Raw genomic sequence first — 21,394 nt, 5'->3', positions numbered from 1 at the left:
CAAGGATCCTGCTGGGTTGGTTTAGCCAAAGCTGCCCACTTCCCTGATCTCTGACGTTCCTCTTAGTGATTTTCCATCCCCTGACCTCCATGCTGTTCCTTGGCTATAAATCCTACTTGCCCACATTTTATTCGGGGTTGAGTCCGCTCTCTCTTCCTCATTCTAAAATCCCATCTGTCATCGTGGCCCTGAGTGATGCCTTCCTTACCATCTTTGAAAGTGTCATTGAATTTTTTTTCCTTTAACAGTAATAAACTAAAATCTAAGTCATAGGTGGCAAACACAAGGCCCGCGGGCCAAATCTGGCCCTCCACCTTGTTTTATCCAGCCTGGCACCTTGTTCTACCCAGTGGCAGCACCAAGATCTCACTTAACTGTTCAGGAGTAGTGACATTTACACAGTCCTAAAATTACATTTGGCCCTTTGAAGGCAACCTCGAGGCTGATGTGGCCCCTGGTAAAAATGAGTCTGACACCCTGGTCTAAGATATGTCCATGTCAGAGTGGTCACAAAGCTGCCGGACAGGCCTAGGGTTTGGGCTTGGGCTACAGGCTTCCAAAGACGAGAGTGATTGTGTCCCAGCAAGGCTTCCATCTTCCCGAAGCTTTGCTGCCTTTCCCGGCAGAGTGGGGACAAATCAAACACCACCAACAAAATAGAAACCACATTTTGTGCCCATTGAAGCTCCACAGGATAAGATAGGAAAGATTTCTAGCCTTTGACTTCAAAGATGTACCTGAGCAGGGGATAGCCAAGTGTCTAACCCAATTTATGGAAAATTAACTTCTGAGATTTTATCAAATGTACCTTTTGCAAAGGTTGTTGCTATTTGTGACTCTGTTCACTTTTCTCAGATAATGATTGGAACAGTTATTGAGATATAATGTATATAGCATAAAGTTTACCCATTTAAAGTATATAATTCAGCCCTGGCTGGTGTGGCTCAGTGGATTAAGTACCAGTCTGTGAAGCAAGAGGTTGCAGGTTTGATTCCCAGTCAGGTCACATGCCTGGGTTGTGGGCCAGGTCACCAGTAGGGGGTGCATGAGAGACAACTGCACAGTAATATTTTTCTCCTCTTTTTCCCTCCCTTATCCTCTGTCTAAAAATAAATAAAATCTTGAAAAAAAATAAAGTGTACAGTTCAGTGGTCATTAATATATTTACAGAGTTGTGCCAACTCTCACTATAATCTAAGAACACTTTCATCCTCCCAAAAAGAAGTCTTGTAGCCCTTCAACAGTCCAGCGCCAGGCAACCGCTCCCCTCCTCTGTGTCTCTGTGGACCTGCCCTTTCTGGACATTTCATGTGCATGGACCAGACAGTGAGTGCTCCGCTGTGACGAGCGTTTCTGACCTACCACAGCGATTTGATGCTAGGTCTGCACTGTAGCTTGTATCGCCGCTCCATTCCTAATTTGATGAACAGTAAACCAATGTGTGGACTTTGTTTATCCATTTCGTTTTCATTCATCAGCTGATGGACATTTGGGTCATTGCCCCAATTTGGCTATTATGAGTAATGCTGCTATGAATATTTGTATACAAGTTTTGGCATGGGAATATCTTTCATTTCGCTTTGCTACTTACCTAGGAATGGATTTGCTGGGCTCTATGGTAACTTTATGTTTAACATTTGAGGATCTCGTTTCCTATTAATTCATTCTGCCAAAGGACGTTTTCTTAGCTCCTTTTATGTGATTTTCTTGTTCAGTGCTTACATTCCACTATTTCTTTCACCATGATCTGAGTTTGTTCATGTAATGAACTCATGTGCAGTGCCTGGTGCTTGCCAGGAACTGCGCCGGGTTCGGGGGAGGCTGTGGTGGTCCAGGTGGTCATTGATTCTGTCTCTCTGAGGTTTTACCATCCGGCAGGGGAGACAGAGAAGCGTATCACAGTATTAAGTCAGGATAAGATACCCTGTGATAGAGGTGGGTATTCATAGGAAAGATACCTGTCATTTCTTCTTATTTGGTGTTGTGGCAATTTGGATTCAAGGATTTAATGTTCCTCACTAATTTCTAATGGTTGATTTTCCCAGTCTTTGATATTTTAGAGCCAGATTAAAAAAAATTAATTTGTTTATTTCTAGAGAGAGGGGAAGGGAGGAAGAAGGAGAGGGAGGAAAACATCAATGTGTTGCCTCTTGTACACCCCGCCATCAGGGACCTGGCTCACAACCCAGGCATGTGCCCTGACAGGGAATAGAACCAGTGACTCTTTGGTTCTCGCAGGCCAGCACTCAATCCACTGAGCCGCACCAGCCAGGGTTAGAGCCTGATTTTTATGCTAAGATTCCTAATATTGTTATGTCAGATGAATCAATTGTTATTAGATTACTGCTGCTCCCTCTCATAGTTCAGATAGCACATTAGAAAAGGACATGAAATAACAATTATAGTAACTGTTAAACCTTTTCACGTGCTTGAAAATGTTTGAGAAGAGAATATACTCTAGCATGGTGCCTGATAAACACTGTAGTGTTTAAAGAAAATATTTATTGAATGAATAGATGTATACACATGCATATATTTAAGTTTTTAGCTCCATAAACATGTGAAGTCATAGGATCACCTTCTTCCTTCTTGCCTTCTTCTCTTTTTATGTTTTGCCTGCACACAGCACCGAGCTGTATGTGCGCATGGAGGATGGGCACTACGGGAATAAATGAATGCAGCGTGAGTTCCTACTTCCACACGTCACCATGTGGAATGATTAAGAACGAACCTGACTGCGATACTTTCTTTGATTTCTAGGACTTGTGACGAGGCTGCGGTACCCAGTGAGTGCAAAGGGGAAGAATGCACCGACCACTGCAGGATTCAGCTACGGTAACTCAGTCTGGCGAGTTTTCTTTGGAAAGAATCCTTTATCCCAAGGCTCGTTTAGATGTGTAGAATTCCACGTAGTGGAACTGTTTTTATGTTTTCTAGTATGAGTTTTTGGCTGATCATACTTACAGCCTTCGTAACCCTAGGTTTTCTGTTTTCGTCATGTTCGTAATTCATCAGAAACTCTCTGTCAGCGAAACTCAAGCATTACCATGTTACAGCTAAAATGAATCAAAGCCTTTTCCGGTCCTCGCTGGCTTTCTTGGTTACTCACAGGAAAGTAAGGATGGGGGTAATTGATAAGGCATTCAGCTGGATTGTCTTTGTGGCTTCTAGCAAACACCTTCTAAACAGCAGGTTAAATTATTTCCAGCTTGCTGGAATTGGAAATAAAACAACATCAAAGACTGAGGGGAAAGAGTGGTAAAGGAGGAATTTTTTTAAGTACCTTTAACTTTCAAGCTCTGTTACTAACCTGCTGTGCAGCATCTTCTTACCTTCTTCAGTTCACTTTGCTGTACTGTGACAGCTTAGAACGGGGTGCCTCCTCACCCGGAGGGCGGAAAGCCTCCATTCGCTGCTTAGAGGCAGGCTGCAAATTTGCCCTGTTTCACCAGTCATTGTTACCCTGTAACTGTGTGATTGACTTGAGTTATAATTCTTTGTTTCCTACTGATTCGTGTTGCTTTCTCCTTGTTACATGTTGTCTCTTTCCCCTTCTGTCTCACAGAAAAATGGGAGATCAACCCTTCGGAACTGACCTTCATGAGGGAATTGGGGAGTGGACTGTTTGGAGTGGTGAGGCTTGGCAAGTGGCGAGCGCAGTACAAAGTAGCAATCAAAGCTATTCGGGAAGGCGCGATGTGTGAGGAAGATTTCATAGAAGAAGCTAAAGTGATGATGTAAGTTACTGTGTTCTTTTGGGTTCCCCTTTCTGCATTACAAAGCAGCCCCTCGCCGACAGTTGCCTCTGATGGCTGCTTTTCCTGTAGTAACTGTGCGTGCGCATGACTTCTCTCCCAGGAAACTGACACACCCGAAGTTGGTGCAGCTTTATGGTGTGTGCACCCAGCAGAAACCAATTTACATCGTTACCGAGTTCATGGAAAAGGGCTGCCTTCTGAACTTCCTACGACAGAGACACGGTCATTTTAACAGAGATGTGCTGCTGAGCATGTGTCAAGATGTGTGTGAAGGGATGGAGTACCTGGAGAGAAACAGCTTCATCCACAGAGATCTGGTAAAGTATCAACTGCCCGGATGCCCATTCACTGGCCAAATGCTTTTGTAACACTGGGTCGGCAAGTGATCGATGATGCGTCAATACCCAGTGTTTGTTCTGAACAATATTTCACTATTATTTTTAAGCTTGGTAAGTTTGACTTGTGCCACAGTTTTAACAAAGATTTCTTTAAGTCTAATACATGATTACACCGACAATGGTATGAATAAAACATCACTGCATAGGTAACAGGACCCAGTGAGTTATCACGCATACATTTGCGGACCTCCAGAAGAGTCTCATGAAATAGCTAGTCGTGACAGTCTTTCAGGTCAGCTTTACTTTGCAGATAAGGCAATTAAGCTTTAGAGACATGAAATGACTTGCATGTGGTGATAAATGAGGAAGTTAAGCTTGACTCATTTTTTAACTACTAAATTCTATACTTTTTTCTACCTCACACACTATCAGCAGAAGCTATGTAACAGAAATCTTTGTTGTATTTTCTTTATCTCTCAAATCCCTGGGAAAAGATGGGAACCTTCCTAAAAATTCCTAAAAATTCCTGTTAATTCCTGAAAATACCAGGAAAAGTCTATCTTTTATTAATGACTCTAAATTACTGTGATAGAGATGTTTAATTTTCCTTCTTTCTCACTCTTTCACCCTCTCTCCCCTTTTCTTTCCTGCTTATTCTTCCCAAATATGTCTGTTTTGAGCATGTTGGTAGAACCATTGGTGCCCCATCCCCTGCAACCACCATTTTATCCTGTTTTTTGTTTTTTTAGTTTTGACTCTTTTCTTAGATTTCACTTGTAAGTGATGTCACGTGGTGCTTGTCTTTGTCTTATGTGCTAAAGGTCCACTCACATTGTCACTAACAGCAGGATATCTTTCTCACGGCTGGATACTGTTCAGTGTGGATATATTCCACGTCTTCTTAACCTGTTCACCCACTGATGAGTGTTTGGGTTGGTTCCGTGTCTTGGCTGTTGTGAATAATGCTGTGATAAGCCGGCTGTGCCTGTTTCAGCAGAATCCTGTTTTCATTTCCTTTGGATAGATTCCCAGAAGTGGAATTGCTAGATCATATGGTAGATGTATTTTTGAATTTTAGAGAACCCCCATTTTGTTTTCCACGTGGTTGGACAAGTTGAAATTCCCATTAATTTACATGTGCAGGGCTTCCCATTTCACCACGTCCTTGCCGGCACCTGTTGTCTCTCGTTGTCCCGGTGACGGCCGTTTTAACAGGTGTGCAGAGGCATCTCGTGGTGGTTTTGATTTGCATTTCCCTGATGATTAGTGGATGTTGAACATCTTTTCATCTTCCTGTGGGCCATTGTGATGTCTTTGGAAAAATATCTAATTAGTTCTTCTGCCCAGTTTTAAATTGGTTTGTTGTTTTTTGGTGAGTTGTGTTAGTTCTTTATATAATCTGGATGTTAACCCCTTATCTGATACTTGGTTTGTGATTTTTTTTCTCTTGATGTAGGTTGTTGTTCCATTTTGTTGATTATTTCTTTTGCAGTGCAAAAGCTCTTGAGTTTGATGTAGTTCAGTTTTCTGACTTTGCTTTTGTTGTTTGTACTTTTGGTGTTATGTCCAAAAAAAATCATTGCCGAGGCCAGTGTCAATGGGTTTCTTTCCTACATTTTCTCCCAGTAGTTCTATGGCATCAGGTCTTATGCTTGAGCCTTTGACCCATTTTGAGTTAATTTTCATGAGTGGTGTGAGATGGGGTTCAGTTTCACTGTTCTGCCTATTTCTCCAGTTTTTCTAACATCATTTGTTGAAAAAGACTATTCTTCCCTCATTGAGTGTTCTTGGCTTTCTTGTGGATATTAGTTGACTGTAAAAGCCAGGATTTACTTCTGGGTTCTCTCCTCTGTTCCACTGGTGTGTTTTGGGGCCAGTACCACACTGTTTTCATGACTATGGCTTTATAGGATAGGTTGAAATCAGCAAGTGTGATTCCTCCAGTTTTGTTCTTTTTTTCTTAGGATTGCTTTGGCTGTTCAGAGTCCTTTGTGGTTCTATACACACTTAGGATTTTTTTTTCTATCTGTGAAGAATACCTTTGGTATTTTGAAGGGGGTTGTGTTGAATTTGTAGATGCTTTGGGTGATCTGGCATTTCAACAGTATTTTTTCCTCTGATCTGTGAATACAGAATCTTTCTACTTTCCACTATTTGTGTCTTCTTTGATTTTTTTCAGCAAAGGCTTGCAGTTTTCACTGTGCAGATCTCCCACTTCCTTGGTTAAATGTACTCATATTTTATCGGTTCTGATGCTGCGTGAACCGGAGAGCTTTCTTTACTTTCTTTTCTGATGCTTCATCACTGTGGAAGGGAATGCCACCCCTGCCACTTCACTGGCTAATCCCAACAGTTTTTTGATTGACTCTGGGATTCTCTGTATGTAAGATCATATTGTCAGCAAATATTGACTATTTTATTATTTCCTTTCCAATTTGGATGCCTTTCATTTCCTCGTCCTGCCTAATTGCCCTTAGCTAGGACTTTCAGTTCTACATGGATTACAGGTGATAAGGGTGGGCAGCCTGGCCTTGTGCCGGATCTCAGAAGAAACCATTTCAGTTTTTCCTCCATTAATCGTGTTAGCTGTGGGTTTATCGTATGTGGCCTCTATGATGTTGGGGTATGTTCCTTCTATAGTCAATTTGGTAAGGGTTGTTATCATAAAAGAATGTTGTATTTTGCTGAATGCTTTTTCTGTGCCTATTTAGATGATCATGTGATCTTTATCTTTTATTGGTGCGATGAATTGCACTTGCAGGTTTGCATATATTGAACCATCCTTGCATCCCAGCGATAAACCCCACTTGGTCATAGTGTATAATCCTCTTAATGTGTTCATAAATCTTGTTTGCTAATGTTTTGTTGAGAATTTTGGCATCTGTATTTATTAGGGATATTGATCTATGGTTTTCTTGTGATATCCTTATCTGGTTTTCCTATCAAGGTCATGCTGGCTTTAGAATGAATTTGAAAGTGTTCCCTCTTCCTCAATATTTTGGAAGAGTTTGAGTCAGATTGGTGTTAATTCTTCTTTAAATATGTGGTAGAATTCACCAGTGACATTTGCTCTGCAGTTTTCTTTGTTTGGGGTTTTGGACTACTGACTCTGCACCTCCTGACTCGCTGTTGGCCTGCTCACATTTTTTCCTGATTCACTTTTGGCAGGTTCTGTGTTTCTAGAAAGGTATTCATTTTTTCTAGGTTATGTAATTTGTTGGCGTTTAATTGTTCATAGTAGTCTCTTACAATTTTTGCTTTTCTATAAATTTGTTAAATTATCTTTTATTTCCAATTTTACTTATTTGTCTTCTTTTTTTTGCTAAAGGTTTGTCAGTTTTATTTTTTAAAAAAACTGCTTCTTAATTTTATTAGCCCTTTCTATAGTTTTTCTGGCTTCTAGCTCATTTATTTCTGCTCTGATTTTTATTATTCCTTCCTTCTGCTAACTTGGGGACTAATTTGTTCCTCTTTCTAATTCCTTGAAGTGTAAAATTAGGTTGTTTATTTTAGGTCTTTCTAATTTTTTAATATATGTACTTAATTACTATGTGGAGCTGTCCCCAGAACTGCTTTTGTTTCATTCCACAAAATTTGATATGTTGTATTCTATTTGTTTTGAGATAATTTTTTATTTCCCTTTTGATTTCTTTTTGACCCACTGGTTGTTGAGAGACGTGTTGTTTAGTATCCACATATTTGAAGATCTACTCACTCTCCTACATAGTTACCTCTTTGTGTGGTGGTGAGTGCCTAGTTTTAGTCTCCTAGCAAATTTCAAGTTTAAATAGGATTTTTTTTGCTATTGAGTTGTATGAGTTCCCTACATATTTATATATGAACCCTTTATTAGATATTTGGTTTGCAAATATTTTTCCCATTCTGTAGTGAGGCAGAAGAGCCCAGGTTTATGCTTGTGTGCACAGTTGACCCCAAACAACACGGGGGCTCGGGGCCCGCTCCTACACCATCCAAAACCTGTGTGTAACTTTTGACTGCCTCAAATCTTAGCTACTAATAGCCCACTGTTGACCAGGAATCTTACCGATAGCAGACACAGTCCATTATCACATACTTTATGCCCTATGAATTATATGTCCTGTGTAAGTAAGTGGGCCTGGGCAGCTCAAGCCTGAGGTGTTTAGGGGCTGCTTTGCGTTGGAGACATTTCCACAGGTGTCGACTGGTGCACACTGAATTTAATATGAACAGAACTTACATTTTTCTACTTTTATTGTGAACTTTGTAATTAATACACGATTATAATGTTGTTTCCCAGGCTGCCAGAAATTGTCTAGTAAATGAGGCGGGAGTGGTGAAAGTATCTGATTTCGGAATGGCCAGGTAAGTCTAAGTGTATGTGAGCATTTTCTGTCGGCTTTGGGTTGAATTAATGGGAGTCTGTGACCTTCCCCTTGGAAGTGCAGAGAGCCTGGCATGTTCTTTGCAGTTTGGTGTGTCAGCTTCTTCCTCGAAGCCTATGTCAGAACAGTTTTAAAATCACACATTCTGTTACATTAACAAAATATTAGCAGTACCCATAATTTTTTATAGAGGAACTAATTGATTTTCTGCTTCTTAGTCTTTCTGGTATAAGGTAGCAAATTACTTAATTTTTGGAAGATTTCTTTGCTGAATGTATCCATTACTATTAGTTAGCTTTGGCTTTTTCTCAGGTAAACCGGTTGTTGAGAAGTTATGATTGCTTAATGCTCTATTATGTGATATTCCCATTAGCTTGTCCAGTGAATAAGCATGGCAATAATCTGTTCTGAGACCGATTTCATTAAAATAAACGTCTATTCTGTGTTGTTGTTAACTCTCTCCACTAGGTGGTGGTATAGCCTGTTAAACACACTTTTTCTCCACTCCCCCACCCCTGGGGTGGACTAGATGTCTAGAATTTTTTGTTTTCACAAAAATCTGTTTGGGGATAAAGTTCTTAGAATACCCAAATCTGTAGTGTTTTTATTTGCTTAATTTTTATCATTTTGATTTGTATTTTAGTGTGTCCTTCTTTCCCTCTGTCCATTCATTCATCCGTACATCCATCTACACGAAATTAGGTGCCTACTGTGTGCTCCAGGCACAATGTTAGACTGAACCATAGCAGAGAGTCCCAGCCCACATGCGGCTTATCTTCAAGAGGAGGGCAAAACGTGGGACCTAAGACCAGCAAACGGGGGGAACACAGTGTCATGACAGAGCAGGGGCCAGTGACTATGTTGTCCAGGGCAAATCTGACCCATCTCATTTTGTATGGTCTGAGAGCCAACAATGGTTTTCACATTTTTACATGGTTGGGAAAAACATTAAAAGATATAACACGTGAGAGTTATCTGAAATCCAAGTGACAATGTCCACAAGTAAGGTGTTCCTGGCTCAAAACCTCCCTCATGAGTTTATGTTTGGCTCTGGCCACTTTCACCTCACAAAGGCAGAGCTGAGGAGTTGAGGTGAAGACCCTCTGGCCTGCATGGTCTAAAACATTCATTCTCTGGTCCTTTCCAGAAAAAGTTTGCCGGCCCCTATGATGGAGATATCTTAGGGCTGGGGTGGGTGCTGAGTGATGGAGTGGGGTAGGGGTGAGGGTGGTTGCTTTCGATCTGGTACTCTGGAAGACCTGAGACCTGGATATTTGAATGAAACCCAAAAGCCAGACCATAGCCAGTTTGGAGAAAACCTGAGGATAAAGTATTCCAGGTGGGAGAAACAGCAAACATTAAAGTTTGAAATCTGGGACAAGCTTGGCCTGTGCAAGGAATGGAAGGAGCCAGGGTGGCTGGCCCAGTGTCGGCACAAAGAGCAACCATGACCAGAGGCAAGGACCAGGTCACACAGGTCAAGTTCAGCTCCTAAGGAAACTCAGGACCAGGGAAGTTAGCTGTGTTACTCTCAGACATGGGACCAGAACTGCCGACGATCAGTGCTACTTGTTTGCTTTGTATAAAGACGTTCTGTATCTGACAGGCAGTCCTTCAATATTACATGTTCAGTCTTCATAGGGTTGGCTTTCAGAAAATCTGTGCTTTTGTGTCAGCCTCTGTAAAACACTCGTTATACACTAAATTCAGACTCCCCTGGTTGACAAACAAATTGCTCCAGCCCATGGTGGCATTGTCACCATCTTTGTCTGCACAGCCAAGGAGGTTTGTGCGATTATTTGAATATTTTCCCAAGGAACTTTTAGAAGTGACCTCTGTGCGTTCATATGAGACGCAAACATATTCCTCTTGTGAACACACGCTGACCGCCTTATGGGAAGGGCTGAGGTCCTCGTACATACCACTCCAATCAAGGATTCTCCCAAGACATAGCCAGTGTTATCAGTTTGTGTGTGTCCTGTTAGGGAGATTATTGAAGTATGCTCCCATAGAAACGTTGTGTAATACGGGTTTGAGTGTGTGCATGTACGTGTGTGTGTGTTTAGGAGCAATGTCATGGTTTATAAGCATATACTCCACCATTTACCTGTGTCCCTTTGCAATTCGATTTTTTAATTTGCTGCCGTTTTTAACTGTGCTCTGTGGAATTGTGGGGGCTGAAAACACGTGTGTCCCCAAGTGCTTTTCACCACTTCCTTTGGTGCAGCTTTGCTTTAGATGTCTTACATGTGGGCCCTTTGGGTACAACTTTGTTACAAAACAGCATGCAAAAAAAGTTGGCAAGCTGTCTTATTGTATTCTGCCTCTGTTGCCTATTACAAAAGGAAAACAAACAAGAATGAAAGTATAGCCAGTATGTCACAGTGCGTCCATTTCCAGTACCTCAGTGGAGCAGAGGTGGAAGTCACCAGGCGTGGCCACCGAGGCAAACATTTAGCTTCAACAGGATGCTTGTTGGACTTCAGTCAACTGTGTTTTGATTCTAAGGAGGAAAAATTTAAACAACACGTAAGAAAGGCAGACCATAACCCGAGGTGTAAACCTGTGGTGCGTCTCACTGCAGGTACGTCCTGGATGATCAGTACACAAGTTCTTCGGGTGCTAAGTTTCCTGTGAAGTGGTGTCCACCCGAGGTGTTCAATTACAGCCGCTTCAGCAGCAAGTCAGATGTCTGGTCGTTTGGTAAGACCTGGGGCCTGTCTTTACTTAGCTCTGATGGAGAGGAGGTGGGTTCCTCACTCGGTAACCCTCACCCTTTTCCAGGTGTCTTAATGTGGGAAGTATTCACTGAAGGCAGAATGCCCTTTGAGAAGAACACCAACTACGAAGTGGTGACCATGGTTACTCACGGCCACCGACTCCACCGGCCGAAGTTGGCGTCCAAATACATATATGAAGTGATGCTGAGGTGTTGGCAGGAGGTATAGAATTTGGGGGAACTTTAAAAAAATTTCTAAATCACTTATGGATCTGGGCTTGGTAGATTAATAATGTGTAGCCTTTATAGCGTAGTGAGTTGGTGCGTGTGTTTCGCGATTTCAGACTCTTTGGAGGAAGCCAGCTCTCTCCGCCCAGTTATGGATGCTGGGAAGGAGAATGTGAAGAAGTGGAAAATGCGAATACTTAAGATAATGAATTCAGGCTGCCCCACTCCCAAGGGAGAGTCCTGCCACAGCTGCTTGAGTTCGAGACTCAGGAAATAAGCCTGGGGTAGTGGTTCTTGTTTCAGTGGGGGTCTCATATGGTGGAAATACTACTCCTTCACCAGAGAGGTTTCCTTTCTCCCAGCCTCAGTTTTCTCATGTCTTTGTACTCACATTCTTTGGAAAGTTTTCCTTCCCCGTATTGAAATGTCACGAGAATGACTTTTGAAAGATAATAATAATAATACTTATTATTAAAGATAATAACATTAGCTCGCAGGGATTATGTGTAAGATACTGTACTAAATGCTTTAGATTTAGTTCTCAAAATAACCCTTTGAGGTGCAGGTACTGTTACTGGCACCGCTCTGGGGATGAGAACACCGAGACTCGTGAAGTCGGTGCTTGCCCAAGGCCACTTAGCCACAGAGAACCAGAGTCCTATCTGATTCCGAAGCCCACGCCCCCTGCCATTTGCTACAAGCCTCCTAAGAGCATGGACTGGGATGGGAAGAGGCCTTCTGGCCAGGAAGTGGCACAAGGGGGAGAGAGGACAGCATGAGCAAAGGCAAGAAGGCAGCAATGAACTTGGTGTATGTACCTGAGGGTGGAGATTGATTTGATTGGGCAGAGAGCCCATGTGAGTGTTTTTCTGGGAAATGAAATTAGGTAGCAAGGAGGTAGGGGATGTGCAAATTCACCACACTTGACTTTCAGGCAGTAAGGAGCTCCGCCAGGTTCTCGAATGGGGGCAGGAGAGCAGTGTGGTGGGAAGCTTGGCCTACCGGCCCTACGTGCAGGATAGATGAGACCCACTGGGAGACGCCTGCATGTTCCAGTCCCAAAGCAGCGAGCGCCTGGCTCCGTGTGTTGTCGTTCAAGTTTGGGAAATCAGTTTTGGAATGGATTCCGGAGCCCACAGCCTCTCTTTGATTTTTAATTATAGAAACCAGAGGGAAGGCCTTCCTTCGAAGATCTGCTGCGCACGATAGATGAGCTAGTGGAGTGTGAAGACACCTTTGGAAGATGAGGAGTGTTGTGATCCAGATTCCAAAGCACAAGGAAGAAATGGCACTTGGTGGCTAACTTTTAATTTATTTAGCACTTGGATGTCTAGATTGTTTTACTTACAAAGTAACAACACCTAAAGCATCTGCTTTGGGACCATCCTTAGCTGCATGACTGAATCTTCCAGATTATGGAGATGCTGCCTTAGAGATGCTGATTAAAAGCGCTCTTATCCATTCCACGGGGCTTGCGTGCCCACCATGGGGCCGTGTTAGCTGCTGCCAGTGGAAAACCAGGGTATTTGGGAAGAGCAAGGACGTTAGAGCCGTGTTCCAGCACGTCTCCTCCCTTTAACTTCTACAGAAGTCTGGGCCTGGGGTGCTGTCTGGAATGTGGGTTCTGTAGGAACCAGGAACCACATTGGATAGGTACCCATCTTTTATTTTGAAAACATCTGTTTTCAAGACTGCCATTAGTATTATATTACAAAACATTTGTATGCTGTACATATTGTAAATATATATAATATATAAAGTTATATATTTATAAGAAACATGAGTTGTCCTTTAACCGAAACTTTGAATTCTGTAATATATGCACTAATCTTTTTACGACTGGGGGTGGTGCCTTACAGCTCCTAACTCCTTTTCCCTGGAAATCAAATATTCCGGTACCCAAGCAAGAAAAGTACGGCCTCTCTGCCGTTAATGCCCGCTCCTCACTCAGGTGGACGTGTTTGGGTGCGTGAGCAGCCGCGGGCCCTGCAGGGCCCGTGGGTGGACTGAGCAGCCCTGCTTATGGCGTCTGCCGCTGACCGGGCTTAGGTGGAAAACTGAATGGCTGGTGATCAGTCAGTTTCTGCAGCTTAAGAATCTGCCCCAGGACACAGAGGCTGTGAGTGAGGGGCTGGGCTTTGGGACGGAAGGATCGGGTGGCCTTCGCAGCAGAGGCAGCCCCGCTGTGAGCTGTGAGCGGGAGCAGGAAAAACGCAGGGAGTGCTGTACTGAGCTGTCTCCCATGGTTTTCAGGAGGGTTTCGGACTTGGGCTCCTGCATCTGAGAGACTGCCCGCCAGAGCCTCTCACTGGGCCCTATGATCCAGTTTGAGTGAGTGAGTTTCTGACTCTCACAGTCTCTGACTTAGACACCTGCTGGGTGAGAGTCTTCCTCCTTCCTCATGCGACCAGGGGAGAGAAATGGTCGCCCTCATCAGGAGCAGAGGCCAGGTGGGTAGGAAGCCGAGGAAGACACGGGGCCTTTCTCCAGGATTCTGTCCGTTCTGGGGACAGCCCTGCTGTCTGTCCCCTGTGCTGGAGAGCACTGCGCGAGTGGCCCCTCCGCCATGACTCTGGGGAACCATCTCTCTCCCTTTTGGTCTTTCAATCCACCGAAGGCTTCTTCTAGCTTTTCCGATCCCTCTTACAATGGAAAGAAGTAGAATATCTGTCTGAAGTCTGCCACAGTCTTGTTGCCACCTTCCTCCTCATCTTCCTGTTTCACCATACCCCTGTCAATTCGAGTCATCTGCTGCTGTTATTGTCACACTTTTCTCCTCCCTTCCTCTCTCACCTGAACTCCTCCCTCCCCCTCTGTGGCTCTCCCCCTCCCCCTCCCCTCCCTCCTTCCCTCCCCCCTCCCGCCCCGTCCTTCCCATTTCACCGTGAGGAGCTGTGTTCCACGTGCCCAGTGGTGCTGAGGAGAGTGAGGAGGAGCGCAGTCCTGGCACTGTCACATTGACGATGGTCGTGGAAAACAAGGTAATACCTGGCAACATCCGGAAAATTTCCCAAATGTTGGAAAATGTTGGCAACATCTGGAAAATGTTTTCCAAAAATCTTTAAATGTCTCAGTAAAACTTTAAAAAAAAGTTTTTACGTAGAAGCAGAACTAAGGCAAAAGGTAAAGTAAAAAGAGAAGCATCCACCCAGAATGCTTAGAGATCTTAATCTGTAAAGCAGGAAATAGGAAGGGCAATGCGAATGTGCTGTGTGTTCATTAGACTTGGTCCCTTTAGTTCTAGTACAGTTTCCTTTGTACTTCCCAGTGGGATGAAGGAGAGCGCCTGGGTGCACTTTGTATTGTCGTTTTTATGTTTCTTGGCCAGTCTCTAGTCACCTTTTCTGTGTATAATTTTATTGGTTGCATGTCCCCCACCCCCCACAAAAGGCTTCCTCATATGGTCCCTGAAGTGTCTGTACCTAGAGTGAGGCTTTGTCTTCCCAAACCCAGACTCTGTTCTGTTCCTGCCACCGTGTCCCTTGTCCTCTGCTTCCCTTTCCTTCTCTCTCCAGGAGGACAGTTTGAGTTGATGGTTTTTCAGGTCCCTTTTACCAAAATTCTGTGATTTCTTGAAAATGCTGTTTGCTGGAGTTGCCCACACAGTTGGGAATGAGAAACGACGTGCCCCGCCCCCCAGAGGTCTGGATGCAGATTGGGGCGCTTTCTGATACAGGCCATTGGGCTGTCAGTCACACACCGCTGAGGTTTCAGAACAGGAAAATAGGTGGGGCTGGCGTGGCCCATGAGAAGCACCGTGGGTGAGCTATGACTTCAGTAGAAAGATGTGTGTGTGTGACCGGAGCGCCGCTGCAGGACAGAGGACGGTGTCGTCTGGCCGGGGCCGAAGTGCAGCCATGATCCTCTCCACCTGTAAGTGAGGGGCCTTGTCCTTCCCCCCCGGGCGGCTCTGGGCGTGCTCCTCACCCTGCACACCAGAGGAGGTCTTCTCTAAGGCGTGGTAGGGCTTGTGACATTTGGAGGACAGTTTCCCCCGAGGTGACCAGGGTTTGTTTGTTATTTACAGAATCACTGTGGTGATATCATTTTAGTAAATGTTCACCAGTGAGAAGGCAAAAGAAAGCAAAGCAAAAGCAGTGTCCTTACATCTGTAGAGAGGCGGCGTGCAAAGTGTTTTTAGAAGGATGTCTCGTGTGGACGGCTCAGGTCGGGAGGTGAGGGGCCCGTGTCCTCGTTCTGGACCTGCCGCAGCCTAGGCGGGCCACTGGCGGCGACTGCTTTATGTCACTACCTGGTGACATAAGATGGTGACTGTCTTTTTGCCTGCCTTCCAACAAGATATCACACAGAAACAATAGATTAAAATGACAGACAGGTTCGTCCTGAACTTAATTTTGGAGTTGCTTTGGAAGACTGTTCAGTCCCTGTGCAGTTTTGGGAAATGCTTATTAGTGTAGCTCTCTGACTCAGAGGTCCTTATCATGCAAATATTTAAAAGTAGGGAGAAAAACAGTCTTTGATTTTGATTCTGACTAAGGAACCAAACTTCAACAAAGCTCTGTTCCATCAGATGAAAGCAATCAAAGGCCAGCTAACAAAGTTTTTATGTTTCTGATTTTCAAGTGGCAATAGGAAAAAGTGATTGCAGCTTTAAAATGTTATCTGCCTGGCCCTGGTTGGGCTCACTTTCCGGTCAGGGCACATACAAGAAACATCCAATGAATGCATAAATAAGTGGAACAACAAATTGATGTCTCTCTCTCTCTCTTTCCCTCTCTCTCTCAAATCAATAAATAAAAAAATGAAAAAAATGATATTATCTGTTTACACCAAATCACCTCATAGGACCCAACCCTTGCCAGCAGCATTTGTAAAAAAATAAATAAATAAATCAGGTTGTTCCATTTGCACTGATCTGCATATAAGTTAGGGTCTTGATCTTGTCGTAGATAAAAACGGGGCCGCCTACTCTCAGAAGCACAGGCCAAGCAGAGCAAGGCAGAAACAGCACAGAGGCAGCAACCTCTCCCCCCCCCCCCCCGTGGCAGGACAGAGATGAACGGTAGCTTCATAAAAACCCGTTTATTAAAAGCTACGTGAGCATCTGTTCTTCATTGCTTCTGAGGTCAGGACTAGAGAAGAGGCAATAAATCACCATAGGAAGGGTTCAGTTCTGTGTAAAATAAATAAAGGTGAGGGTTAGGACAGGGACCTCTGATTGCCCAAGGGATGAAATAAGTGACTACCTATCGGTGGGGTGATTCTGAGGATCTTTCTGTCTGGCTCGGAAGGACATGAATTTGGCCGACTCTCACTGTCCCTCTCAACTTCTGATCATTTAATTTGATGGTAAGAATGACCTCTTTTCTTCTGCTCTAAACTGCAGCTGGACGTGGCTCTTTCTTTTTGCTGGGTGGAGCCATGAGTATTTACTGTTGACATTAGAAAGCTAAGACAAGCCTCAAAGTGTATTACTATGAATCAAAAAAAAAAAAGTTTGTCTGTGTTTGCCAGGCCAGGGGCATGTGCCAGATATGTTTGTTGCTTCAAGGGCTGTCTTAGAAGGCTGGCCTTGGAGTCCACTGCAGGGCAGGGGCACATGAGTGAGACATTGGTCCTACTGAATGGTGGGGAGAGCCCAAAAGAGGCATCAGGGCACTGCTTCAGCGGGTGTCATTTGTGCGAGGGTCTGTTTGTGAAACGTAACCCATGTTGCTAGGCTTTCTACCAACTACCAGTTGCCCCGACAACAGCCCCAGCCCAGGAGCCTTAGAGGACAGGGGAGGGTGAAAGAGCTGGGGGCTCGAAGAGCTCCCCTCTTTACTCCCCTCCACCTCGTTTTCATCTAAGTTCTCTGCCTTTCTTTTCCTCCCAATTTATAAAGGAAAAAGATAATTTATATAAATGGTTCTTCAGTCTCAGCATGTGTAAAGTATGCCTGGGATGCTGTTGAAATGCAAGTTTCTGGACTCATCTGCATACTCTGCAGAGTGAGGTCTGGACCCCTTGATCACAGGTTTTCTGGGGCCTCTGTTTTTAAAGCCTTGTCTTGTTCCTTATTGCGTGTGATTCCCACACCAGCCCTGCTAAGTTAGCATCTTCCGTTGTTACCGCGAATATGAAGACGAACAGGGTAGCTGCCCAGGGAGGCGCTAAGATGGTCCCCCGTGATGACCACCCCCGGTACCCACACGCTGCGCACTCCCTCTCCTTGAGTGTGAATCAGGCCTAGTAACTTGTCATGAATGGAATATGGTAAAAATGATGCAGTATAATTTCTAAGACGAAGTTGCAAAAATACCATGGCTTCTGCCCTAGTGCTCTTGGGCTGTCTCCTGGGTCACCTGCCATGCCGTGAGCAGCCTCTGGAGATTCCCCATCGTGAGAACCAGGGCACCGAGGCCTGCTGACTGCAGTGTGAGTGAATTGGAAAGTGGATTCTCCAGCTCGGGGCAGCTAAGCTGTGCCTGGATTCCTGACCCACAGAAACTGCGAGACCATAAATGTTTCACGCCTTTAAGTTTGGGGAGAGTTTGTTTCCAACAATAGATAACTAATTCAGTGGCAAAAGGAGAAAGAGCCATAGGCCACCACTTGGACTCAGGCTAGAGATAAATTCTCAGAGAATTTCTCAGTGTTGATGTGAACATGCATATACGGGTCTTTTCTTTGGTTTGTAAATCATTTCGCTGTTATTCCCCTGCACTGCCTATCATAATTATGGTCACTGTAGCCACTGTGTCGCTGCATCGGTGAGGGTTCCATGTCTTCTCGTATGCTGGCCTGCAGATTCCCCCGTTGCTCTGAGCCGTGCCCACGGGGCCAGCATCTCCTGGCCACTGCCTGCCGGCTGAGGGGCAGGGAGCGCAGCTTCCAGCACTGTGCTGAGCACACCGGGCAGGGCTGGGGGCCGGGCGCTTCTTCACATCGCAAGCTTAGCCAGATGGCTTCCGTGTGAGTTCTGTGAGCGCTTCAGAAACTCGCTCACAGACAACAGTCTTCTAGGAAATAACTACTCTGAGACCTGGGGGCGGGCGGACTTGTGAGCGGGCTGCAAGATGGCTGCCTGCAGCTCACATCAGCTCATTACCAGGGAGACTTCAAAATTCCTGCACAGGGCAAACAAGGGCTTCAGGGTGCTGGATTGTTCTGGGGCAAGGGGTCGCCTTGGCCAGAGCTGTGAACAGATGAGCAGTCTGCAGGGAGCCTCTGCTTCTCCTTCCAGCACCCGTTGCTCCCAGGAACACCATCTTCCCTGGTGCCCAGTGCCCCCTCCAGCCTCCCAGGTTTCTAGAATCTCCTCGCAGCTTCCTCGCCCTCGGCACCCTTTCAGCCCCAGCCAGACCAAGCACCATTCTCATCTTCCACTCAAATGTATCCACGTATTGTCCCATGAGCTAGGTACCTGTTTTCTCTTAGTAAGCCATGAATTCCTTAATGTAGTTACTACTCTTACTTCAAGGTTTCACAGACAAGGATACTGTTAAAAAACAAATTTGAAATCTAGCATAGGGTTGTTAGCTTATTTTGCCCATAGGTTTAAAAAGATTAACATCTATGGTGACCATCAGTTCCTAGAAGAATGACCATTTCAATATCCAAAAGAAACAAACACACACACAGGGGTGTTCTTTTAGCATTCTTGTTCAGTGTGTCCTTTGAATGTCAAAAGGAGGCATACACACAAAACAAGAATGACCTCCCCGAGCAAGTAGGAATTCTGAGTTCACACTCCAATATATAGGGTGTGAACTCAGGACAGCTTCCTAAAATGAAAAAAAAATAATGAAAATGTTAGTGTTTCTCTCCTCTCCCTCCCCCTCCCTTCCCTTCTTCCTCCCTCATTGGTGTGGATTCTTGGCTTGGCACTTGGAAAGCCTCTTCTGATGCGTAGTTAGAGGCAGAAATCCACACTAAGGAAAGCTAGCTGTGTGTCACACCTCCCAGATGACAGGTTAAATCAATGAAAATGTGTCTGTCTTCAAAGGGCCCTTAAGATAGAGTTCTCCTTGGCTGGTGTGGCTCAGCGGATTGAGTGCCAGCCTGTGAAGCAAAGGGTGGCCAGTTCGATTCCCAGTCAGGGCACATGCCTGGGTTGTGGGCCAGGTTCCCAGTCGGGGCACACGAGAGGCAACCACACACTGATGTTTCTTTTCTCTCTTTCTTCCTCCCTTCTCCTCTCTAAAAATAAATAAATAAAATCTTTTAAAAAGAGAGAAAGTTCTGTGGTGGGAATTTATGACAGTAATGAGGAAGTTTGGCCTTACAGTAAATTTCTAAAGAAAAAAAAAAAAGGCATGTCTTGCAGTGAGCTTAGAGGCTTCACCCAGAGAGCTATTTTCCCCAAAGCCAGGGGGTTTCAAGCTGCAAACGTAGTTGGCACCAGAATTCCTTGCCTTAAAGCCACAACCTTGAGTACGTGGGCGGGTGACTGTCCGGCCTTTGGTTCAGGGCAGCTCTCGAAACTGAGCCAGTTACTCATGTTTTCAAATAAAAATCTGTAGCCATCTGCCAGTTATTGTGACCAAATTCAGAAGGAATGAATTTCACTCGAACCACTGATTCAAAACGAAACTCTGACATCGGAAATGCCAGGGGATGAACACGAGGTTACGCTGTTACATAAACCTCAAAACATCAGAAACGGAAGGTGCGCCACCGGCGTTGCTTCCCAGACAGCATGGCCCGCAGCTTTTTATCAAGTGTCTGTTTGTTGTGCTGAAAGGTGGCCGTGGGAGCCAGTTCTGGGAAGTGGTGCTTCGCACATTCGCTCCCTTCCAGCGCCCCCTGGTGGAAACCCGGCCCCAGGAAGAGCCCTGGTGTAGCCAGGGGAGGGGAAAGGAATGCTAATCGGGCCCAAGGCGCGTGAGAAGAGAAGCAAGCCTTCCCAGAAAAGAACGCAAATACCAAATAAAATGAGAGGCGCGCCACTTCCTAAAGGTCACAGAGAATCCGTTGGACATGATGACCTTTTCCGGATTTGCTGGTCCCTGATATGTAATTAAAGGAATTTGCTGGGGAATAAAAAGCAGATGAAAAGAATAGTGCGGATGTCAGCCTGGGAGAGGAGACTGGCTCCTTCCTGCGACAATCCTCCACTCTGAATACATCCTTCCAGTGGGCAAATAGTTATTGCCCATCTCTGGGGCATTTTAGTCTCTCTGGCAAAAGCCCTTGCTTGATAGGTATGAATTTTGGCATAAATTGGGAATTTTCCAAAGGTGCAAAAATGTTTTCTTTATGAAGACACATCAGCAAAAACAATCCCAAGAATGGTTTCTGCAATCACAGCATGAATGTGGAAGTGACTCTGTTTATTCACCTGGGAGACCTGTGATGCTTTAAATTGAAAATGACCCCAAGCCTAATAATCATGGCTAACAGCTTTGGAATGAGTCGGTCCATCAATCTATAAAGATGAATGGTGTCTTGGGAAGTCGTGCCCAGCAAGGGAACACCAGACAGCTGTTTGGCTTTCACAGCAGTTCTTTATTGGACAGCAACTATTTGTTAGCAACTGCGCTGGGCAGAAGGGAGGGAACTGTCCAGAAGGAAGAAGTTGGCCTTCCTGCTCACAGCTGCTGTGGATCGCCAGGGGAGAGAGACCAAAAACCTTATCGTAATTAAAGCAGTGGCGGGGTAGGTTGGTACCTCTACCGGAGGGCAACTGTCTTGGCTATTGAATTGGGACAACTAAGCCTTTGAAGATGCTTTCTCTTAAATTCCAGGCTTCGAGAAAGAGCAAAGGTAACCAAGGGAATGCCATTGGGTTTGTAAGCCACTCTGCTTGTGTGTAATCATGTACTGTGGGTTCAGTGAACAGGAGAAGGTTTTTTTCTTAGTTCCCAGATATTAATTCTGCCAGCTGACTGAGACCAGCAATTTCTATGTATTTCAATTTAAGGTATTAGGATGGTTAATTTTGTGATTCTACTTGGCTGGGACACGATGCCCAGATGCCCAAAATAATGGTCAAACATTATTTTGGATATTTCTATGAAGGTGTTTTGGGGATGAGATTAACAT

General features: G+C 44.7%; 2 protein-coding genes across 8 annotated transcripts in view; both read left to right on the top strand.

The window, feature by feature from the left end:
- The window catches only part of TEC (tec protein tyrosine kinase), a 108,881-nt gene extending 95,720 nt beyond the window's left edge, over positions 1-13,161 (top strand). For 3 of the 4 annotated variants that reach the window (XM_037164810.2, XM_037164817.2, XM_037164824.2), the window contains exons 12-18: positions 2,761-2,835; positions 3,566-3,737; positions 3,859-4,075; positions 8,376-8,440; positions 11,045-11,163; positions 11,245-11,402; positions 12,571-13,160. In XM_037164810.2, the coding sequence (XP_037020705.1) occupies positions 2,761-2,835; positions 3,566-3,737; positions 3,859-4,075; positions 8,376-8,440; positions 11,045-11,163; positions 11,245-11,402; positions 12,571-12,654 (890 nt within the window). In that variant the 3' untranslated portion in view covers positions 12,655-13,160. Of the gene's footprint in view, positions 1-2,760; positions 2,836-3,565; positions 3,738-3,858; positions 4,076-8,375; positions 8,441-11,044; positions 11,164-11,244; positions 11,403-12,570 lie in introns of all 4 variants that reach the window. The other variant, XM_053654900.1, reaches the window with a different exon arrangement.
- A 1,136-nt stretch (positions 13,162-14,297) lies between these two features.
- The window catches only part of TXK (TXK tyrosine kinase), a 56,251-nt gene continuing 49,154 nt past the window's right edge, over positions 14,298-21,394 (top strand). The window contains exon 1 of one of the 4 annotated variants that reach the window (XM_037164849.2): positions 14,298-14,388. Coding sequence is in view for 2 of the 4 variants with exons in the window: in XM_053654901.1 (XP_053510876.1) it covers positions 15,193-15,280 (88 nt within the window). In the remaining 2 variants the exon portion in view is untranslated. Of the gene's footprint in view, positions 14,389-14,779; positions 15,281-21,394 lie in introns of those variants that run through there. The other 3 variants (XM_053654901.1, XM_037164835.2, XM_037164842.2) reach the window with 3 other exon arrangements.

This window comes from Artibeus jamaicensis, unplaced genomic scaffold, assembly GCF_021234435.1.
Source record: "Artibeus jamaicensis isolate MK-2021 breed Jamaican fruit bat unplaced genomic scaffold, CSHL_Jam_final contig_889, whole genome shotgun sequence".
NCBI lineage: Eukaryota > Metazoa > Chordata > Mammalia > Chiroptera > Phyllostomidae > Artibeus > Artibeus jamaicensis.
Note: the sequence above shows the minus strand (reverse complement) of the source record. Positions and strands in the feature narration are given on the sequence as shown.